The sequence below is a fragment of the Henckelia pumila genome, chromosome 1 (assembly GCF_033568475.1).
Source record: "Henckelia pumila isolate YLH828 chromosome 1, ASM3356847v2, whole genome shotgun sequence".
Classification (NCBI taxonomy): domain Eukaryota; kingdom Viridiplantae; phylum Streptophyta; class Magnoliopsida; order Lamiales; family Gesneriaceae; genus Henckelia; species Henckelia pumila.
Window position 1 is genome coordinate 91,137,359 of NC_133120.1, and position 23,443 is coordinate 91,160,801.

General features: G+C 36.2%; 4 protein-coding genes across 4 annotated transcripts; all 4 read right to left on the bottom strand.

Moving 5' to 3' along the window:
- Positions 1-3,758: 3,758 nt before the first annotated feature.
- Positions 3,759-6,164, bottom strand: LOC140894117 (nucleoside diphosphate kinase 2, chloroplastic). Its single transcript, XM_073302759.1, has 7 exons — positions 5,861-6,164; positions 5,714-5,767; positions 5,319-5,405; positions 4,928-5,008; positions 4,714-4,826; positions 4,564-4,613; positions 3,759-3,965 (listed from the first exon to the last, which is right to left on the bottom strand). Exons 1-7 carry the CDS (start codon positions 6,095-6,097, stop codon positions 3,898-3,900), a joined length of 690 nt encoding a protein of 229 aa, XP_073158860.1. The 5' UTR covers positions 6,098-6,164; the 3' UTR covers positions 3,759-3,897.
- Positions 6,165-7,073: 909 nt separating this feature from the next.
- LOC140892599 (GRAS family protein RAD1-like) lies at positions 7,074-8,588 on the bottom strand. Its single transcript, XM_073301576.1, has one exon. The coding sequence runs from the start codon at positions 8,586-8,588 to the stop codon at positions 7,074-7,076; it is 1,515 nt and encodes a 504-aa protein (XP_073157677.1).
- A 1,952-nt stretch (positions 8,589-10,540) lies between these two features.
- LOC140883208 (uncharacterized) lies at positions 10,541-18,045 on the bottom strand. The gene is made up of 12 exons (XM_073289588.1): positions 17,654-18,045; positions 17,435-17,563; positions 16,875-17,069; positions 16,050-16,097; positions 15,853-15,981; positions 14,819-14,943; positions 14,395-14,505; positions 13,038-13,146; positions 12,804-12,922; positions 11,647-11,800; positions 11,022-11,166; positions 10,541-10,799 (listed from the first exon to the last, which is right to left on the bottom strand). The coding sequence occupies exons 1-12, from the start codon at positions 17,765-17,767 to the stop codon at positions 10,741-10,743; spliced, it is 1,437 nt and encodes a 478-aa protein (XP_073145689.1). The 5' UTR covers positions 17,768-18,045; the 3' UTR covers positions 10,541-10,740.
- Positions 18,046-19,077: 1,032 nt separating this feature from the next.
- On the bottom strand, positions 19,078-21,495 carry LOC140876305 (uncharacterized). The gene is made up of 5 exons (XM_073280237.1): positions 21,140-21,495; positions 20,576-20,812; positions 19,740-19,976; positions 19,462-19,503; positions 19,078-19,247 (listed from the first exon to the last, which is right to left on the bottom strand). Exons 1-5 carry the CDS (start codon positions 21,456-21,458, stop codon positions 19,132-19,134), a joined length of 951 nt encoding a protein of 316 aa, XP_073136338.1. The 5' UTR covers positions 21,459-21,495; the 3' UTR covers positions 19,078-19,131.
- Positions 21,496-23,443: the final 1,948 nt, after the last annotated feature.

Below are 23,443 nucleotides of genomic sequence, written 5' to 3' on the forward strand. Positions count from 1 at the left end.
AAGTAGGAGAGAGTGCCAAGATCTTTGATGGAGAATTTGTTGGCAAGTTGGGTGGTGAACCTGCCTAGAAGGCCATCATCATTACCTGTCAGGATTAAATCATCGACATACACTAAAAGGTACAAGGTGAGATGCATATGATTATAGATAAACAAAGAGGCATCTGTCTTGGAATTCACAAACCCAATTGATAGCAGAAATTGGCGAAGCTCATTGTACCAAGCTCTTGGGGCTTGTTTTAATCCATAGAGAGCTTTCTTGAGTTGACAGACAAATGTTGGATTGTTCTTGTCAATGAAGCCTGGGGGTTGAATCATATAGACATCTTCAGTTAGGTGTCCATGAAGAAAAGCATTATTGACATCCATTTGCTTGAGAGGCCACCCTTTGGAGATAGCAAGACTGAGTACAAGACGCACTGTGGTAGGTTTGATGACAGGACTAAATGTCTCATGGTAATCGATGCCTGGTCGTTGGTGAAAGCCCTTGGCAACTAGCCTAGCCTTGAAGCGATCGATGGAACCATCAGGATGGTGTTTGATGCGAAACACCCATTTACATCCAATCAGATTCTGTGAACTGTTCGGAGGAACAAGCTGCCAAGTTCCATTACGTAAGAGAGCAGTAAACTCATCGGACATGGCTGCCCTCCATTGAGGATGTTTCATGGCCTGGGAGACAGATGTGGGTTCGATGTGGGCTGAGGAATGAGTGGTGGTCAAGCTAAGCTTGGTGAGAGGTTTGTGTATGTGATTTTTGGCTCGAGTGCGCATTTGATGAGTATTGTGGGGTGAGGAGGGCTTGGCTGGTTGGGATGAGGATGGTGATAAGGATGGTGCTTCCGACGACATGCTATGGAGATTGCGAGAGAAATATTGAGTAGGGGTGGCCACATGATCACCAGAGTCTACCTGTGGGGAAATAAGGCTGGGATCGGACGGGCTTTGAGAAGTAGTGGGAATGTGGGATATAACAGTAGCAGGTGGTGTAGTGTGTAAAAGAATAACCTCAGGTAACAAATTTTGATGATTGAATCTGAAATCAGAGGATGATGAATATTGAGGTGGGGATGGAGCATTATGTGAGGAGGAGTGGAAATTAGGAAGATTTGTCGGTATCCATTCTTGGAAAGTAGTACTAAGCGGACGAGGAAGTGAGAGAGATTGATGCGAGAAGGGAAAGATTGTTTCGACAAATGTGACATGGCGGGAGACAAAAATTTTCTTTGATATTGGTTCATAACATTGATATGCACTTTGTGTGGAGGAGTAACCAAGAAGAACGCAGGGTTTCGAGCGAGATTCAAGTTTGTGAGATCCATATGGCCGAAGCCACGGATAACAGAGACATCCGAACACCTTTAGCCTTGAATAGTTGGGTGTGGTGTTAAATAGTTTTTCAAAGGAACATTTCATATCGAGATTAACCTTTGGCATTCGATTAATGAGATAGACGGCGGTAGAAAAAGCATGTGGCCAGAAAGAGATTGGCATGTGCGCATGTTGAAGTAGTGTAAGACCAGTCTCGACGATGTGTCGGTGACGGCGTTCGGAAAAGCCGTTAAGCTCAGGTGTGTGTGGGGGGGTGGTGAGATGAGAGATACCATTGGTGGCCAGAAAAGATTTAAGAGATATATACTCGCCACCATTGTCTGTATAAAGAGTGATGATGGCTTTGTTAAAATATTTTTCCACAAGAGCTTTGAAGCGGATAAAAACGTCAAAAACATCAGATTTGCGCTTAAGATGATAAAGCCAAATATAGCGAGTGTAATGATCTACGAAAACGATATAGTATTTATAATCATCATACGAAACAACGGGGGAGGTCCACACATCAGAGTATATTAACTCAAGAGGACGAGAACTTGACAGTGAGGAAATTGAAAATGACAATTTATGTGTTTTATTGCAGTGACAAGAATTACAAGCGAAGCTTGACTCTGAAGGAGATGACACGGGCAAGCTTTTATTGGAAATTAAATGACGCAAAATACTTGAAGATGGATGACCAAGGCGATGATGCCATTGGTTGGCAGAAGCTTTTATTGACGAAAAGGCAATTACAGGTTTTGTTGATGGTGATACATGCGGCCACTCATAAACACCATCTCTAGTCGCTCCTTCCAATAGCGTTGCCCCCGTACGAAGATCCTTCACAAAAAATGAGGATGGTAAAAATTCAATTGATGCATGATTATTGGAGCAAAATTGAGAAACAGAAATGAGATTCTTTTTCATAGAGGGAACACATAAAACATTATCTAAAAGAAAGGGTTTAGAAGAAGAAGGCAGTGTTGTTGAACCGCTATGAGTGATAGGTAAGCCTGTGCCGTCTCCGATATGTATGTTTTCAGTCACAGGATATTCCGAGTGAAGGGACAGATTTCGTAGATCGGATGTGACATGGTGTGATGCACCGGAGTCGAGTAGCCATTCTGTTTCAGAAGGAGCAAGTGGAGAGGCTGGATAGGCTTGAGGGGTGGCAAAGTGTGCTTGGTATATGGGAGTGTTGTTTGGATTTTTACTAGGTTGAGGGTTGGGAGACCAAGGTATGCATTTAAACGTAGGGCAACGTTTGGCAGAGTGACCGTGTTCGCTACATAATTGACACTTGCCAAGGTATGGACGGGGATGTGTGGCAGAAGAGAGAGGTTGGGAAGGATATGTAGATGTATTTCCGGGAAATCGAGGACGATGGTTTTTGGTATTTTCCGGTGTGTAATATGTGCGGTTTGGTGGTGGCTTTTGTGATTGAAAATGAGATGATTTTTGTGTGGGGTTGGCTGAGGCAGGCATGTGAGGAATGCTAGCTTTCTTCTGTGCTTCATACTTGAGGTGTGCTTCAAAATTGATGAGTTTTTCATGCAGTTCTTCAAACGTAACAGAGCTTTCGCGAACATGCATAGCCGAACAAAGATCTTTGTATTCTTCATCAAGGCCACTTAAGATTTTCAACACGATATCATCATTATCAATAGGATGATTGAGCATGGAGAGTTCATCGGCAATGACTTTAACATGTTGCATGTAGTCGGTTATTGACTGTGTCCCTTTTGTGAGAATTCGAAGGTCTTCTTTTAATTGTGTAATTCGACCTCGAGAGGGTTTGGCATATGTGTTGGTAAGAATATTCCACGCTTCTCTTGATGTAAGAGAAGATGCAATAAAAGGAACAAGATTTGGAGAGATAGAATTGGCTATAGCACTGAGTATTAGTTGGTCTTGTCGTATCCAAAGAGTATAATCTGGGTTTGTAGTGACACCCTCTGCAGTTTTGATGTTTTGTGGAGGACAAGGTTTGGATCCATCAATGAATCCCATAAGGTCATAGCCTATGAGGATTGCTTGAAATTGGAATCGCCATGATGAATAATTAGTGGATGTAAGTTTGACAGAGATTTGTGTGTTGGCATTGATGGAGAAGATGGATGAAGGACTATTGTGAGAATTGATAATTGTGGATTGTGATTCGGCCATTTGGAGAGGATCGAGACTCGTTTGAGTAATTTTGATGCTCTGATACCATGTAAGAGGTAAAGAAGAATGAATAATAATAAGTTGTGAAAATAAAGTGTATATTATCTTTCCATTACCGAGGATATATATACAACAAGAAGAATAATTAATAAGAGAAAGTGAGTGATTCTCTACCACTAATCGAGCTTGTGATTCCTCTAATTATGTAGAATATTTACAGCTAACAGATTACATAATATACAATTTATCCTTAACTAATGCTTTCCTTAATAGGCTTGACAACCATGTATTCGATTGAATTATTGTGAAGTTTCGAACCAAGTGTAAGAATTACAATCTGGGAAAAAAAATATCGCTCGCGTGACTCGCGCTTGAGGAGCGGAAGTAAAGAAATCCTTGGTAGAACAAAAAAAGAAAACTATTCCTTCAGCCACGGCTCTTGTACCGGTGTCCATTCGCATAGCTCTCCTTCTTTGAACCATAGAGCTGCAGAAGAGAAACCCCACATGAAAACAGTTTACAAAGGTGCTAGATGCAAAAGGGTTTTTGCGACACAAACGTTAGACGCAAAATTTCATGCCATAGGTATACCGGCCAGTTTGTCTGAGAACATCTCGAGGCTCGAGTGCAACCTAAAATTCAACCATTTAAATCACTACTTAAATCTACATATATTTGTTCTGCAATGCAGAATGGTTCCTTTCCACTTCATCCAGGAGTGATTGATTAATGTGGATAATCTAGCTCCTGTTGTCAAGACTCATTCATCAATATCAATAACAGCATATCATATGTCCAATAGTGCACATGGTTCCTTCCCACCACTTGGAACTCATTCAACTTCTCCTCTCACATTTAGTATATATCAGAATTCACATGAATAAATGAGTTCCTGATCTACACTTTTCACATGTGTATAGGTGGGTACAGAGTCTACAGACAAAGATGATATTCCAGTCACTAACTCTCTACTAAGAAATTTCAGCAAAAAGTTATATATATGATCATGTTTTCACATTCAAACATGCAACAAAGACTTTGAGATATTACACTGAGATAAAGCGAATGGAGTGGATAGATTTACCTATTTCACGTTTTCCGTTCTCGGGACTGTCACTTCCATGAACCACATTCCTGCCAATTCAATGACCAAAGTGAATCGCTAAAAGACAGAGAAGAACACTAGACTCGATTCCATTGCCAAAAAAATCGATTTCACAGAAGAGGTTTCTACCTTCCAGTTTGAACAGCAAGGTCCCCTCTAATTGTACCCGGTTCAGCATTAAGAGGATTTGTTGCACCGATTAACTTTCGGGCTGATGCAACAACACCAACGCCTTCCCATGCCTTGCCAAAATTGTTCAAGCCACAACAGTCAATACCTTCAAAGGAATATATTACCTCACAAAAGTAATGAGTTTAAAGATTATGAAAGAGATGAATCATACCATACAAACAACAGGACCAGAAGTAATATATTCAATAAGTTTTGGGAAAAACGGCTTTGATTGCAGATCCTTGTAATGTTCCTAGCCACCGATATTATTAATATACACAGAAACGGCACCAGTTAGTCACTTCTCAAAGACTATGAAGCCACCAACTCACATACAAAAATAAGTTTGGAACTGATATAATTACTTGTTACAAGTATGCATTAAGAAGCGTGGATTGCAGACCAGTTGGAAGTGGCACATTCAGAGAAAAACATTTCAATCATAATGCATAATTTACTGAAATATTGGTTCTCCAAAACATGACCATGTCCAACTTCAACTTAAGCCTGACTGTGAAACTAGCAGCATTGAACTAAAATGTAAATGTTTACATAACACAGACCTGTGCCAATTCTTTGGGGCATTGAAAGAGCTTCAATCCAGTTAACTGAAACCCCTTCCTCTCAAACCTGGAAATTATCTCTCCAACCTACAGAAGAAGTAGGAATGAAACCACACCTCACAAGAATCACTTGCAAATAAATTTCAACCAAAAAAAAAAAAAAAAAAAACTTTGTGACTAATTCAATAACATCGATGCGCGTAAAGTTAAAAAGTTCAAATTAAAGGGAAAGAGAAAAAGAAATCTAAAAAGACCGACCAAAAACAAAGGCCGCCTCATACAGTTCACTTTTCCGAACAAAAAAAAAAAAAAAAACCAAACCCAAGGAAAAATTTCGAAACCGCAAATAAAGCTAACAAACATTTCAGACTTTTGCAAAAAGATAGAAATCTTACAAGCCCTCTTTGAACCCCATCCGGCTTAATCATTATATAAGTCTCCTCCACTTCCTGTGCAGCATAAAAAAATGAAGAAAAAAAAAAGGTAAAAACTCACAAGAAATTTAATAAGACAGATACAAGAACATTAATGCGTACACATACCAAGGAAGCAACCAAATGAGGAAGAAAGACGCGGGTTTTGTGGGATTTCTTGGATGCATAGTGAGAAGACAAGGAACAGGCGAAAAGATGGGATTGTGGCCGGAATACGGCGAGGCGGGCGGCTTGCAGGTGGGTGGGTGCGCAGGATAAGCGGACATCTCTTGCGGTTGGTGAGGTAAGCGAAGTTGAAGTATAGGGAGTCGCAGCTCCTCCGCAGGCCATGGCTACACAATCCATTTCACTTTTACAAATTAATTTTAATTTTTGCAACACTTCTGTTTACAATTTCCCCCGGTCCACCAACTTCTAGTTTCACGCCTAGTTTGGTTTGAACAATAGGATAACTCATTTATAGATAAATAATATAATATAAATTAAAAATAAATAAGAAAAAATAGTTAATACATTATTTAATTTGATGAATAAATTATAATTTATTTGATTTAATTGATGTAAAATTATTGATTAATAAATAGATAAATAATATTGGAATAATTTGTTATTTGTTAGTTTTTTTAAAAAAAAATTTAAAAATTAAGTGTTTTACGGAGAGGTGCATTTTGGGGGAAAAATTTAATTTCTCAAATGTTAGTTATTATATAGATATCACAATTAAACAAAAAGTATTAATTTTAATTATATAACATTTAATGAAAGGTGAATTATTATTTACCATGGAAAAGCACGATTAGGAAAAATAAATAAATAAAAATTGAACTGCGACAAGGCCATGATTGTATACAAGTTGGAAAGCTACAGACAAAGAATTAGGTCACAATGACAAAAGAATGAAAGAAATAATGTCAAATTTTCTTGTGGTCCACCTAAAATTACCACATTTTCTATGCACACCAAATCAATCACAAATTTTTTATTCATTTTTCAGGTCCTGAAGATGCCACTCAATTCAAACCGTGTCTTATTCTTTACGAATTTCTCAAACTAGCTTTTAGGCTACTAACACATCTTTAGTAGCATATCTGTTATTTATATTTTAAGATTGTTTTATTTTATGCGAGATAATTCTGAACGAAATTCTATGCTGAATGGAGAGTGTGATATTCTTTGTCTGAATTAACTGTTATTGGATCATCAAATATACACCTTTGTGATTTGATGTTTGATGTATATTATATGATCCAATAAGAATTAATATACATGACAAGTATCTGCAGGTTTGAGCATAGAATGTGTCATGTGTGGAAACTGTTACTCAGCATTTCCAGCAAGAAGCAGCCACAATAGGCTTAGATTTCCAACCAAGAACAAGGCAACCCTTCTCCTCCACAATGGTGTAACCCTCACAAGTATTGATGTTGTTGAGCCATTGCTTGGCTTGTGACAACATTTTCAGAGGGTATGGCTGGAATCCGGCACGGCTCATCCGCCGGCGCCACTGGTCGACCCTCTCGTGCCTCTCCACCCTGGCGAGCCCTTCGCAACTCACGATGTTCTTGATCTCGTCGGCGAAGTAAAACTGCTCCATTTTGGCTCGTTTGGTGTCGTATTTTGGTAGCATGGCATCGAGGGAGTCGAATATAGCTGAGTAATAGTGTAGTGCCTCCATAAACCGGCCCAAAAAGAACGGTCCGTTGTGGCTCGAGTCCTGCTCGACTAGGACTAGTACCTTGGGCGCCAGCACGTGGATGGTTTGTAGAACCGAGTTCAACGCGCCGCGGCTCTCTTTAACCACCGAATGCAGCTTGAAGACGCTGTTCACCACAAGAACCTCGCCCGGGTACACCACAATGTCTTTCGGATTCAGGTTCTCCAGGGTGCTCTCCACTATGGAGAAGTCCAAATTTAGGCCTAGTGTGTGTGCATATGTCTCGAGCTCGTCTCCGATGGCTCGAAACTTGTCAGCACATAGTCCGACTCCAGTTATCCGGAGCCGAGGCGCTGGGACGGAGCGGTTGGCAAGGCTATGAATCAAGCCATGCCATTGGTAACCATGTGGTAGACCGAGTGACATCCCCAGGTCCACCACATGTACTAAAGTCTCTCCCTCAAAGGCTTCCAAAATCGAGGCATTCGCAATAAAATGACCAAACTGAAAATACGGCAGATTCTCATAAACTAGGCGCAAAGCCTCTTCCTTCTTGTCTGATAAAGCATCTGTCAAGTTCATTTTCGGAGCAACAAAGCCCACGGTGCCTAGGGGCTGAACCAGAGCCAGCCTATCCGCAAGCCCCTGCACAAAACAGGACGCCACGCGTTGGAAAGACGTCCCAAATACCAACGCATTAGCCCGAAGTTCGGATAGCAAGAACGAGGCGTGGGATTTGTCGCGGCAAGCAACGGCCTCGGCACAAGAAATGAGCTGCTGGAGCAGCCTCATACCATCACCATTGCCCTCTCCTTCCACGGCGCCTCTCCCATCCTCGGCATTGCTGATGGCTGCGGCCGCTTCCTCCACCGCCTCAGCCACGAGGAATCGTTGGTTATACATCTTTATATGATCCCGAAAGTGAGGCCTCGGCACGCTGCTCAGGCTACTCACGCTGCTAGTGCGTGGAATACTCCCATTGCTGCAAATACTACTGCTAGAGCTGCTGTCAGTGAAATTGCTTAAACTTGCGGTCCTTTTCAGCCTTTTGAAATCATTGCTCTCATCGTACAGACTAGGGAACCAGACAGCAGCATCGGCATTGCCCAAAACGGGCAATGCAGCAGCATAATTTCTTCGATCATCACATGAATCTTGATCGGGCAAGAAAATGTAAGCCATTTAACCAACCGAAAAAAACCGTCTACTAATTTCTCGAGTGATTGATATCTTGAAAGAGCCACTTAACCAAAGAAAGCAACTTTATATAGACAAAAGTGACGTTGGTTTTCTTGTTCGAAGAGAATTACAATGTTTTTTGTCGCGGAAAATGAGTCCAAGTTTCGAGCATTAATGATTGTCTCCTGCCAGGATGAAAATTCACAAAATAATAAGCATTGATCAATTACATTTGAATCCCAGTTTTCTATATTTAATTTGCTCCATTGTCTTAGAATTATTCACAAGTATGTCATTGGAATCTTGCTCGTTAATTGGTCATCGTCTTCCAATGTAGGAGGTTACCCCATGTAGTTTGAAACCTCACGTACATTTAAAATAATTGTTTTTTCGAATATTCCTATGCGCAGAACGTACAAATAATTATTTAATTAAGCAATCGACCTTGTGTCAAAAATATGGTTACAAATCTTGCTGGTTGCAATCGATGACTAGTATGGTTCGTAGGTTATTACGTATATACTTAGACAAAACCTATGGGGAGGTCAGTAGGTGCAACGATCCCTTAAGTACTCGTGAACTTCTTCTGGTTATATGTGTATCATTAAGAAATATTAATGTTTTAAAATAATTTTAGCTAAAATCCTTCACACAGTCCTATTAATTCTTAAATGCGGATTTTTTTAATCAAATAATTAAAATTTCTTTTCAGAAAAACTACTGATTCACCCGGTCCAACCAAGCACACAATTGTTTGATAAAATTTCCTTTACTATTAGTTTTTTTTATTTTAATAATGTTTTTGAAACATAACAATAATGAAATTTCGTCTCTTCTAATGAAATTTTTATGGCTAATATGCAATTAGTATAATAGTTGAGACTTTAAAGCGACAATCGTTCAGTATAAATAGTAATTAATATTTTTTTCGACCCATATATCTCAAATATAAAAGTGACACTTTTCTTTTTGCATCCGTTTTTGTTTCGTTGTCGTGTATGTTAGTTTCTTTGTGATTTTGGTCTTTTATGTTGTCAAATTTTAGTTTTAGTACGTTATTTTTGTCTTTTTGGCAATTTGATATTTTTTTCCGACTTGGCGCTGACATATTGCCAATGCAGTGTTCCTGTGACGCTGATATGTCCAATAAAAAATAACTGAAATTGTTAAGAATAAAAATATATTAAACTAAAACTGAAATTTAATAACATAAAAGACCAAAATGGTAAATAACAAAATTGTAAGACCAAAAATACAATTTTCTCTTAAATAACTTTCTTAAATAATAAATATAAAACTGAGGCATGAAATAATTCCGTACCCTTTAAAAACTTTTTTGTTCTGTAATTGATGACATCATTCTAATATTACATTTATTCTCTAAAAAATGTCTTTTGTTTTTTCATTGTTGTTGGGTAAAAGAGACAAAAACGGTTCAATATTAGTATATTACCCCACTATCTTCATCACTCACTATCTTTGTTAACCACGTTCATCACTTCATCTAAAACAATGTCTTTCTTTTTTCAAACTAAATATTTAAAATAAAATAAATATAGATATAGATGTATAAATACATAAAATTTATATATTTGTGTGTGCTTGAATGCTAGTATATATATAAACATTTGAAACGGTAATAAAAGATTCTCCTAAGACTATAAACTTAATATACATACACAATAAAATTGCATGTAATGACGTTGCCAATCTGGATTTTCTTATTGTATTTTTCACATGGTATCATACTCAACATAGCATATTTTATTGACATACCGTCGGCATCATAAATATAATTTTTTACGTTGATGAGTTGTTAATTATATGTAACACAATGATCCCCAATTTTTTTCCTCATATACTAGCATATTTTTTCATTAATCTTATGCATGCTCCAATTTGGAGGCGAGATTTGATTTGGGGGACGGAATTTGATCTAAATCCGGAGTACTAATTATCTCTAAAACTAATCATTTTCTTGAAAAGTCATTAAAAAAGGAAAGGCCAAGTTTAGTTTTTTACAGATGAATAAATTTGTTATTCCCCGGCTAGATAGGATGGCAGAAAACCAGAGAAATTGCCACTCTACAAGAAGTTTTGCAACGATAAATTCATCGTTTCACTCCTCTGTACTCGTCCATTTGCCGGATGTTTGTTACCTCCCAAAAATGCTTCGGAAAAGGCCGCGTCTCTCGACTCCTTTAAGATTTTCAACTGTAACATATCCGTCATGAATTTAAATTTTCTTTAGCAGGCATATTTCATGAAAACTACTCAAGTATATTGTATGATGAGCATTAGCTCACTATGCAAGAAAAACTAAACATAGCCACCAGATGCAATGAAACCTTGAATCTATATCTCAACGTGTAGGTGTGTAGCTCATGCGCTACACGTGTACAAATAAATAGAGAGGGGGTGGTTTGAAAATATCACCTTTTAGCCTCCCAGCACGGTAGAGAGCTTCTTCAGCGATGGGTCTCCACTGCTCGGCACATGAATAGTTTATTCCGAGTCCAACACTAAGTCCTCTCAGTAGATGCACCGTACGAAGAACAGAGAATAGTTCTTCTGGGAAACTCTAAACATCACCATAACACAGACGAAATTAGTCTGTGAACTGAGTATTGAGTATAGCACTTAACTTTCACAGCATTAAGGAGTATCAAATGCCATTCTATTTGATACTTTTTGAGGAGATATTTGACAAAAAAAAAAAAAAAAAACAAAGAGGATCAAAAGTTTATCCCACTTCCAAGACTATTGAATAAGTTTCATTTTAGAACAACAGCATTCCCTTGACTTAAAAATATGTCTATCTAAAGAGCTCGATGATTATAATGTGTCTATTAAAACGTAAGTTTGAAAAAAAACACATAAAAGCCAAAGTAATTTATGCATAATAAGTTCCACAAATGACTAAATGTGGAAGATTTGCCCCAAATAATGCAGGAAATTAAAAAAGATCTCTTTCAGCTCAAAAAGGTGTGTGAAAAGGTACTTTTTGGGTGACTGGTTGTAAAATTTAGTTCCCGGAGCCCCTAAAGATTGAAATCCATACCTGAACAGCGATTTTTTTTATTGAAGATTCTTCAGAGAAAGGTTGCAACACCGTCACACCGGGTGGTAGCTTTGTGTCAAACATTGTTTGGGCCAATTTAAGCAATTCTTTTTGCTCATCCGGACATTTGCTCAAGATGTTAATGCCAAGCTCCCTAATGTCAGAATAGCACATTAAATATGCTAAAAGATATTGACTTTAAATATAAGGGTAGTCTATCTACTATAACTAGAGCTGTCAAAATGGATTGGCACGACGAGGACCGCAACCCACCATTTGGTGGGGCAAAGTGGGTTGGGAAATTATCAACCTAACCTGCCTATCGGTCAGGTCGGACCGAGCTGACCCGATGGACCCAACCCACTTTGATAGGTCTAACTGTAACACAGGTATTATTTTTCTGATATCATGCATCCAACCTTAATTGCTGCCAGTACCAAGGCTATGTTATTAAGGCACAGTAGAGCTCTATAGGGCAGAATAATTCTCCCTATTTCACAAAAATCTGTCGTGAAATTAATACTTAATTAACCTACAAACAAAAGTACAGTTCCATCCTCAAAAAGCTTCTACTGTGATTCTCGTAAATACGAGAAGAAAAACTAAAAGGAAAGGTTATGTGATGCTTGTCTGGTATTTTTTGTTCAAATAGCACGCCAAACGTGTTCATTTGTTCTAAATATTGAGATCAATACGAATGCATACTCAGACAGTATTATCAAATAAGTGTCATTTGCAGATAAAATACAAAAGCAAAATAGTATCAATGTATTATCAAGTCTAATTTGTTAAAGGTTTGAGTTATATTTAGAGACATAACCCAAATCTCACATCCAAATAAACTCCAAAAACACAGGTAACACAGTTAGGACAGTAACTTGAGAGAGAGGACGGGGGGACAATAGGATGGGCCAGATTTGTTAGTAGGTGGTTTTTGACAATATAAAACCTCAGGAGAGTGTCTATTATATGTTTGTTTTGTGAATTTTTGAGCATCTTTCTAGCTGTAGGGGATGCATGATCTTCATGGGCCATGGCACAACTAAAGCTCATAACTTTGCTGCACATCACTTTTGAATGTTACAGTAACCTAGGAATCAGGGTAAAAATCATGATTGCTCATAACTTTGTTGCATCTAAAAACATAAACTAGGAACCTGTAGCTCTCTGATGCCCCTGTAGGATCGCCATCTGCTAATGCTAGCACCAATCTAGCATATCCTAGCCTCAGCGCATCAGGAAGATCCTTCACTTGTCCATAATCAAGCAAAGCAACCTGATTGGCAAGACACAAACCAATATTTAATTAAAGCGCTAAGATGAGGAAACTGAGACGATAAACTATGCAAGAGCCAAGATATCATAATAGACAATATTGTAACTTCACTTGCCTCAGAACCTCTACAAATCAATATATTCCCTGGGTGAGGATCTGCGTGAAAGAAACCACTCCTCAATATCATCTGTCCATAAGAAAGTGTCAAACTTTTAAGGATGTTCCTGCGTTTTAAAATGTGAAGATAAAACATATTATAACCAACTTCTACACCTGGAAGGACAAGGTGACAAAAGATATAGAGAAACAATCAAGAGATAAAGAACCTTACTATGTTTTGATTCAAATGATAAGATACATTACAAAACCAAAACAAGCGAGCAACCAAACAAGGTAGTGCATATTAACACTTTTCAAGATTTCGAAAATCAACAGGCCATTGTCAAATGTGAATATGCGATAATACAAATTGCAGGGATAAGAAATAAGATAAATTCAAAGTCTGCAAATCAATTTCAGCAAAAACATAAATGATGAACCGGAAAACAAACTTTCGAAGAATTCAGAGAATAACTTTATAACTTTCTGGAATTTGGTAACAAATCAAATGCAATTGTCATCGAAAACTGGGAGAAAGCATATATCCAGAAGTTAGTTTTTAACAATTTCACAGTAAGACAGAAAAATGATTATGTCTCCTATTTCACGGCCAAGATTTAAAGTCACGAAATCTGTGGTGTCAGCTGTTTCTTTCTTTTTACTTCATTGTACTTGATTTTCAGATTTAAGGTTCCATTCTCCTTGTACCCCTTCCATAGATAGATGCATCTCCGCTGTTAATTAATGAAGAGCCACACAATTTCTGTACTACAGCAGGGCATCTTTGCCTAGTGCAGTGGACTCCAGTGGACACATGAATTCATATGCGGTCCACCCCTTTATTTGGATCAAAAGGATCACCTCCATCGATTCTTTTGTATCCAGTGGTGCACAACAACCCTACAGCAGCAAACATTTTTTAGGTTGTCTTTTTTGTTTTCTAAAATATCCCTTTCTATACCACATCAGTGTACTGATCTCTTGATTTGTCCAACATTTGGTCTCTTTACGCTTGGTTTTTTTCCTAGTATATTTGTTTCTCTAATACTGGTATCCCCAATAGATGGGTCAACCATTATATATTTATTATATTAGGTTTTGATACCTCGATGCTTTTTTTATTCGCTAAAGTACCTATAAATAAATTAGAATAAAATACATTAACTTTGGTATCCAAAAAAAGACACATGCATAATTATTTGAAACACACACTATATGTCAGTGGTGCTCAATACATATAGAGAGTCAGAGAGAGAAAAAGGGGTAGTGATTTGTCTTAATACTACTGCTCAGATGTGATTTTTTTCTTTCAGAAAAAAACATAAATGATCAACAAAAGATATCATACTCTCTGGGATAACGTAGAGGCTTACTGCTTTGCTGCCGTTGCCACCTTACCAGAAGGATTCAGGCCTCTTTTTGCTATCTCATCACCAAGCTTCATGATGGGGATTCCATCGATGTATTCCATCACTAGAACACGCCTGTGAAGAGTCGACAAGTTAATACTGTATATAAATCAGTATCAGATATTCTTTAATAATTAGCAAACTGCTGAGTCATGATCATTGCCTGAGAAGAAATTTGAATTGTTTGACATTTTAAATTTAGGGTGACGTTAAAAAAAATAAAGTGATGAGCAAAACCCAAATTAAGAACGATGAATTATAAGAGGGCTTGATTATTGGAGATGTAAACAAGTTTGTGTTTAAGATTCAGTCGAATCATAAGAGGGCTTGGTTATTTTCGATTTAGTTTATAACTGCACATTTAACAGAAAGCAATGATCTGAAGTACCTCGTGACCAAGCCTCGAATGACACGGGGGACTTGAACGGGGGACTTTTTGTTATTTTCATAAAGAAAATGCCGAATTCTATCCATAGCATCAGCTTCCCTCAAAAAATCGAACTCATATCCAATCTTAAAAATAAATGCAATAATGATAAACGGCATTAGAATAGTCAACAGAAGCATAAAAAACATAACAGTATTACTATTTTTATTTAGAAAGAAAAGAATCCCCAAGTTAGCAATTGCTGCACGTGTTATCAGAACTACACTTCTTAATCTAAGATCCAGAAACTCAAGATATAGAAAGCGGATTCAGAGAGCGAAACTACAAACTAGAAAAGCTGTGAAACAGGCTACCAAATAAATTTTTGCAACAAAATTCATAACAAATTGGGGACTGCGGAGAGCAAAAGGAAAAACAGAATATGGAATTTGAATGAAAGTTGCCCCAGTATACGAGGAGAGAATGTCAACTATAAAAAAGCAAGTTATAAGGAGACATGAGAGAAAACTGAGAACATAAGGTAGTAGCGGAAATAATATTTGCACAAAATGGATTTATTTCATTTCAAAACAATAATATAATAATAAACTGAGCTGACAGTCAGACAGATAGTAAGGTACTAAGGTTGAGCCAAATGCAGGAATGTACAGTATATTGAAACGAAGTTGATCAGGCAAGCACTAATTGTACATTGGGTTAATGGAGAAGAAAAGAGACAACTTCAGTAAACAGCAACAACTAAACTGGAGTAATTTCTCCAATATTAAGAAAATTTTGCTTTATGTTTGAGCACACAGGCATTGGACATATATTCTTATCTATATAAAACAGTAACCTTCATCAGTGCCATGGTGAATTTTTGTCATGCAAGCACATAATAAGTAACAATGTATGCTAATCAAAAACAGTAGCCAGCTTAGAGGAAAATTAAACCTAAGAAAATGACTATGAAACGACGTGTTAGTGTAGTTCAGGCAAAAACTAAAAAGGTTATTCAGCTAAAGGTACATAAGCAGAAGAGTACATCAACACACCTGTTTCTCCATCTCCTTGGTTACAGAATACAAATCAAACTTTATATCTGTCTTTTGCATGTAAAGTGCAAAAGCTTGCAGGTTGCGAATATCAGTCATCATCAAACCTTGAACGCCTGGATGTTGCACCTATGTGATAAGATGATTAAAACTTTACAAACACATCAAACTGTAACACAACAGAAATGTTGTTATACCTTCACAACAACATCACTCTTTTCACCTTTGAGCCGTGCTCGGTGAACCTAGAGGATAAATGAACAAGTGGAGCACAATATTAGTGTTCAGCAATGATAGCCATCCATAGAATGCCAAAATAACAACTACAAGGGGGGTGGGGCATAAATAAACAGTAAAAACCTTGACCGTTTCCACCACATCCTAATACAAGTCTATTGTAATATACTCTAATCAACACACAAATCTTTTACATTGTTAAAATAATCAAGTTATCAACGCATTCTGACATAACATCACATCTACAATGACATGTCTTCATCAAAAAACACAATTATACTTAATTCCCCAATTCAACAACTGAAACTACAATGATATCTAAACATATGTTCAGAAATGTTCTCTGTAAATACCAGAAAGATATCCAACCAATACCAAAGATTCACTTAGTCCCAGTATAATTCCTTGGAATTTCTGCAAAAAGACCTTTACTCCAAATTTCCATCATGTTTGGAATGAGCTAGACGTGGCATCATATAGAGGAGTAAAAGGTGAAACTGACTGCATAAAACCCTGAAATGACAAATCTTACTGATAGGAAAAAGTGGAAAGCACTTGTTTCTGCAACTTTTCACACACTGACATTTATTCGCGGGACTAAATGCTTACACACACAATGGGTCTGAATGACCAAGAAAAAAGATGATATCAGTGAAAGGCATTCCTATTATGAGTGCTTTGGATTGAATAAACATTAATATCTTCATTTTCAAGCTTCAAAATCTTCAAAACAAAGGCAGAGCAAAGAGAATCTATCTTCAACCAAAGACCTCACAGATGAGTACCTGAGCAATTGATGCAGAACCAAGGGGGTTAACATCAAAAGTTTCAAACAGTTCATCAATGCTTTGGCCCAACTCCTTCTCGAGCACAGCCTTGACCAGATTGTACTGTGTTGCAGGAGCTTGATCACAGAGTGTGACTAACCTTCTCACCCAAGCAGCTGGTGCCAAGTCGGGCTTCCCAATTATTTGTGCAACCTAATTCACCCAAAAACTAAATAAAGTTTTCCTCCTTAAAAATAGTTATCACTGAGAAGAGTAAGCTTTGACCTTCACCACCAAGATGCCAAATATTTAACAATGAGAATTCCACAAGAGTAGAAAGCGAGTCCCCATTATAATTATCAAGTACAAGTACCGAAAGGGTAGGAACATGAGATACGGACAGTAGAGATAGAAAATTGAGAGTGTTTTTATCTCCATTTATAATTCTTATGAAAATTATGTTAGTACTTAGTTCCCAATTTCAAGAAAAGGAAACGATGCTGATCAAACCCACCAAGAAATCAAGTTAAAAGAACAGGACATTTGGGAATAACCATAAGATCAGTACTAAAAAGCACCTTGAGAAAAAACCCGCCAAGCTCAGCGCACATGCTATATATCTTGTCAGCAGCTAACTCATGCTGCCTCTCCCACATCGCCTCCCGTCTCTCTGCGTTTTTCTCGAAATTTACTCGAACTTGAAACACCTAAAGATGTAGGCATTGCGTTTTTCCATTCAAACAACAACAGTTCCTTTAATATTTAACATTCAAATGAAGTAGGCATGTATTACACACCTTGTAACCAGTATAGATATCAGCGACTCGAACCCAGAATTGACACGAACGTTGCCACGGTCTGAAGTGAGCGGAAAGCTTTTCTTGAAATTCCCTCACATCGATATGAAGCATGATGTTTCAATGTTATGCTGCTTTGAACCGTTTCCCCGGATTTAATTTTGAGAAAAAGCGTGAAAAACTAAACTAGTGATGAAAAATTTTGAATCAGTGAAAATGTAAAATGGGGAAGAAAAGGAAGAGAAGAACCCAGATGTTGGGCAGAAAGAATTATGGATCGAAATTCACATCTTATCATCGTTCCATGAGTAAGGACAATTCACACAATTCGTACGGAACAAAGCACAAGTGTGTGATGTGAATCACAGCAGAGAGTTCATACAAAATAATGAAGAAAATATTGTGAAAGTGCACTTGAACGAACCGAGAAGTCAATAAAAATATATTATTTGATTACAAAAATTGTTTAAAAAAACATTTAAAATTGGGTTTTTGAAGCTGCATCATATTTCAACATTTATCAAAATATTAAAACTGTGTGATTATTTTTTAAAAAAATATAAACACTTGAAAATTTTGGATTTATATCCTATCTTTTTTTATGCTACAACTTATGAGTCTAAATTCGCTCTTGTTCTCAAAAGATTTCATAGGCTTCACCTAAATGCTTCCTTAATGGTTTTAGGTAATATTTGCAATCTCTATATATAAGTGATTATGAATTATTTTCTTCACAAATTTGTTAAAAAAAATTTCATAATTAGTTATTTTTAGAATTTACAAACATTACTTTAGCTTGGTCCACTTTCCGTAGAGCTAAATAAAATTATATTATTTGATGACGAAAGAATTTTTACAGTTAAATCTCGAAGTAATTTCAAATCTTGTTGGCTATAAAAGTCAGCATATCACATAAAATAATTATTTGATTGTTGTCCGATTTAAGTACTTGTTGGTTTCCCAAAAGGCAAAACTCTACTCATTTTACAAGTCAAGCATCTGATAAATGTTCATTTCCCAATCAACGATCAACATGAGATACAAGTTGAATTATATTGGGCCTCTTTTATTCAAGCTATATATATACATATTGGGCCTCATTTTGATAATAATATTATTAAAATGGGCCTGACAAGTATACTAAAAAGCCCATTAATTTACTTAAGGGCTCCTCCACCTAACCCCATTTTCTTTGCTATCAGTTACAAGTTCCCTTTCCCTCTATTTTTTTTATTGTAAATATTTTGCTGATTTTCTTTTTCTCGGTTTAATTTCCGGTGTTATTTTTTTTTCGGCTGATGTTTGAATTGTCTGCGTAGATTATTTTATTCAAAGAGTAGAGAGGAGATCGAATGAGAATCGAAGATAAGATAAATCTTATTTACGAAAAAAATAATGAAAAAAATAAAGAGTGAGAGCTGCACTTGGCTAGCTCATTATGTTTTCCGTACACGAATCTGAAAAGGAAAGTGGCGAATTTAAGTAAAAGATTTAGTGAAGATTGAAAGTGCAACGACCAGGCTCAGATATGTGCCGACATGGAAGCTCGCCACAGTAGCTGCGCTCTTTGGAGTTGGTGAACTCGCAGTTGAACCTGTAAACACAACCAGAATTCATTCGTTCAATTTTTTTTATAAAAGTTTTATGTTGTATCGAGATAGAAATGTTTTATTCTCAATGCATATTTTAGAAGATATTTGTGTGAACGTCTGAGCTCAAAATAAATAACGTGAAGAGTTTGAATCCAGATGTTTGTATGGTCGAAACATATAATAAACTTAAAATTAGTGGATAAGAAATTATCATACCATCAGAAGGAGTCAATGGAGATGATCCAGGCATTGGAGGAGCTGTAATTGCAACACAAAGATTCGATATGAATGATATATGACCACTCGTTTAACAAGGTTAATAATTTTAAAATTTGTGTCGACTCCTAAATCTTAACTTTAAATAATGGTCGAGGTAGAAGCAAAAATTTAAAACTATCATTGATTTCGTTGATACTAAAGCAAGCCAAAGTAAAAATAGCTTATATTTGCATGTGACAATTGTGTATAAGTTGAAATCAAAGACTAGAAATTACCATTAGTACACGTAGACAAATCAGCATTGGTTCCACAGTTTTTGGCAAGATTCGCAGCATCAGTTTTAGTGATATTAAGACTCTGCAGTATCGTAGGATCATTTAAAACCGTGCAAAGGCATGTCTTGTCATCAGTCACCAATTGTTTCAATGGCATACAACACGACGCCGGGGGCGAATCCGACTTCAGATAAGGCTGACACGGCACCAGCTTTTGCACACACGGTAGATCATCTCCTGGTTTTTAGAAAAAACCCACAAAAAACTCATTAACACCAAAAATAATAACGTAAATAATGACTTGGATATTAACATCATATGGTGATTGAGTTTGGTTTCTAATTCTAAAACGATGCGGGGAATAAAAATTCTAACTCGGATAAAAATTAAAACTTGGCTCTCCCATTAGCTCCAATACCAAAAATTAAAACTCGGATATACACTAATCCCAACCTCATGCATGTAATAATATTATATTATATGTTTGATATTTATATCCCTTGAATACGTAAGATATGATATAAAATTAGTTTACATCAAACACATTATATTATTATCATGATATAAGATAAGACATCACCTCCGATCCTTATACCCCTAACTTGCGAGCTTATCCCTCAAACCAAAGTTAAATATGCTTAATTTATTTTTAAATTTTGTATAAAAATTTAAAACTATCATAGATTTAGATAGTCTTAACTCTTAAAGCCAGCCAAATATTGTTCAACATCGAGTTAAATTCGATGAGCTGGTGTCAAGTAAATTAGCTCGGGTTACTGACCATAGTTTGCACAAAGAACATAACGTGTAAGTTGAAATCAAAGACTAGAAATTACCATTATTACAGGTAGACAAATCAGCATTGGATCCACAATTCTTGGCAAGATTCACGGCATCAGTTTTAGTGATATTAAGATTCTGAAGTATCGTGGGATCGTTCAAGACCTTGCAAAGACATGTCTTGTCATCTGTCACCAGCTGTTTCAATGGCACACAACACGACGCTGGAGGCGAACCCGACTTCAAATAAGGCTGACACGGTATCAGCTTCTGCACACACGGTGGATTATCTCCTGTACTCGACAAAAAATCCACAAAAACCCATGTAAAACACATAATATTATTTTCCTGATATAAATAAGACATCACCTCCGATCCTTATACCCCCAAACTTGCAAGCCTCAAACCAAAGTTAAATATGTTTAATTTATTTTTTAATTTTATACAAAAATTTAAAACTATCATTGATTTCTACCGTTTTAAATCTTAAAGCCAGCCAAATATTGTTCAACATCGAGCTAAATTCGATGAGCTGGTCTCAAGTGAGTTATCTCAGGTTACTCACCATGGTTTGCACAAAAAACATTACGTGTATTATGAAATCAAAGACTAAAAATTACCATTATTGCAGGTAGACAAATCAGCATTGGACCCACAATTCTTGGCAAGATTCACGGCATCAGTTTTAGTGATATTAAGATTATGCAGTATCGCGGGATCGTTCAACACCGTGCAAAGGCATGCCTTGTCATCCGCCACCAGCTGTTTCAACGGAACACAACACGACGCCGGGGGAGAATTCGACTTCAGATAAGGCTGACACGGCATCAACTTCTGCACACACGGTAAATTATCTCCTGATCCTTGACAAAAGCCCACAAAAACCCATGAGCATAGCACCAAAAAGAACAACGTAAATGACTTGGATGTTGCCATCATATGTTGATCAAGTCTGGTTCTCAATTTCTTTTTTCTTGGTACTTTTTGGTGTGGGTTGATATGAGTATGCATGTGTTTATATACACATATAGCAGTGAAAAGGGCTGGGATTTTTCGGAAGAATGAGATTTGGATTCCATATGACCAGCAACTACTTTTGAATGAGGCTATATATCTATTATCTATTTTATTCTATTATTTATCACTTATAATTTTTATCTTTCGTATTTTATGTTTTTCAGTTTAAAATAATTTAAAATCTCCATTTATTCTTAGATATAATATAAATTATTTTTTTTGTGAAAATACATATATTACTATATATCTAAATTATTTATTTACGTGAAAATACATAAATAATCACTGGTCTAAATTATAGCCGCGTGTGATTAATATTATCAATTAGAGAACTCTCAGTTTCTTTTAATCAAAAAATATATAAACCTTTTTTAGAAAATAGATATTAATAACTTGGGGATCGCACCAATATCCACGCAAGATATTCTCTAGTCTCTACAACTGATAGGCCGGGAAGAAGAAACAGAAAACGTAGGAATTTTTCCCACTTAAGAAGTCAAATGCTCGAGACTATGTGAAAGTGAAAGCTTGATCATCAGGGACAAAATTTTAAGTTAAGAGTAGGTTAGTTTTTTGGTTTCTGCTCTTATTTATACTAGTCGCGTCTGCACACGTGTTGCGTGTATGATTAAAATATGAATATTATTTATTACATACATATTATATGTTTGTTTCAAACTAATTTAAATTTGAAAATAAAATGAGTTGCGTATGTGATTAAAATATGAATATTTTTTATTGTATATTAGTGCAAAATGCTCATGCTTTGCATGTGTAAAATAAATGATTTTTTATGTAATTTTTTTTAAACCAAAAAATAGATTGAGAGTGAAGTTTATTGAGATAGTGGATAAGAAGGAATAATTATAAAATAAAGAATTTTGGTGTCCTCAAAGTTAGTTACTATAATAGGCTCAATTTTTATATAATATTATAGATATGTATTATATTTTTGTTTCGAATCAATTTAAATTTGAAAATAAAATGAAAGCACAAAAATAAAGATTATAATGGACAAATGGATTTATCAAATGTGATGGTAGCTTCAGATTCTCTTTTGGCAGTACAAGCAGTCACGATGCCATAATCTTAGTTATGTGGGTCTCTGTGCTACAGAAATTAATGTGCTCATGGCTGATATTGGAATTACATCAATTTTTCATGTTAGGAGATCGGCTAATGAAGTGGCTCACTATTTATCTAAATTTGTTGTTTCCTCTCCTACACTTTTTTTTTGGGTGGTTGGAGATTTTTCTAGTTGGATGATTAAACTTGTAATTTTGGATCTTCAAGTATGAAATAAAATTACAAGTTTTATTTTTCAAAAAAAAAAAATTGTTTCTGATTTTTCTTTAATATAAGCATTTAATAAATTTATAGTCATTTAATTATTATTTAAACTACAATTTTTATATCCAAATTCCACTTCATTATTTTATATACCCCTTGCCTAAATGAATTGTATTATTAAGTAATAAAAATAACTATAATTATGCCTCGAACTCGTTTCAAATCTCATAGGCTATAAAGTCAACAGGGTGCGCAAATTATCGATCAAACCGAAAAAATCGACCGAACCGAATAAATCGAAAATTCGGTTCAATTTATTCGGTTTATCGGTTAATTTTTTTAAAATATCGGTCAAGTCGGTTTAATCGGTTCAATTTCGGTTTTTTTAAAAAAATATCGGTTAAACCGATTAAACCAATATTTTATAAATAATTAAAAAAATAAATATTGGGTCTTAACTCTGTTTATAGTTGTCTATTTTTGTTGGGCTTTAAGTACATATACCCAACTTTGTTATAAGCCTAACTCACCCACCCAACAAAAAAACACTCATGTTTTCAGAATCGTTGCCCTAAGTCTTAACACCCCAATTTATCCTCATCTTCACATTGAAGTTT

Excerpts from the sequence above, each read along its gene's own strand:
- LOC140894117 (XM_073302759.1), bottom strand. The coding sequence starts at position 6,097 with ATGGATTGTGTAGCCATGGCCTGCGGAGGAGCTGCGACTCCCTATACT. Across the intron at positions 5,009-5,318 it reads GCCCCAAAGAATTGGCACAG|GAACATTACAAGGATCTGCA; the intron begins GTCTGTGTTATG and ends ATCGGTGGCTAG. Across the intron at positions 4,614-4,713 it reads CTTGCTGTTCAAACTGGAAG|GAATGTGGTTCATGGAAGTG; the intron begins GTAGAAACCTCT and ends TTGAATTGGCAG.
- LOC140892599 (XM_073301576.1), bottom strand. The coding sequence starts at position 8,588 with ATGGCTTACATTTTCTTGCCCGATCAAGATTCATGTGATGATCGAAGA.
- LOC140883208 (XM_073289588.1), bottom strand. The coding sequence starts at position 17,767 with ATGCTTCATATCGATGTGAGGGAATTTCAAGAAAAGCTTTCCGCTCAC. Across the intron at positions 17,070-17,434 it reads TTGGCGGGTTTTTTCTCAAG|GTTGCACAAATAATTGGGAA; the intron begins GTGCTTTTTAGT and ends TGGGTGAATTAG. Across the intron at positions 12,923-13,037 it reads TGATTTGTAGAGGTTCTGAG|GTTGCTTTGCTTGATTATGG; the intron begins GCAAGTGAAGTT and ends CTTGCCAATCAG.
- LOC140876305 (XM_073280237.1), bottom strand. The coding sequence starts at position 21,458 with ATGATGGCAACATCCAAGTCATTTACGTTGTTCTTTTTGGTGCTATGC. Across the intron at positions 19,504-19,739 it reads TTTGTCTACGTGTACTAATG|CTCCTCCAATGCCTGGATCA; the intron begins GTAATTTCTAGT and ends TTGCAATTACAG. Across the intron at positions 19,248-19,461 it reads TCCATTGACTCCTTCTGATG|GTTCAACTGCGAGTTCACCA; the intron begins GTATGATAATTT and ends TTGTGTTTACAG.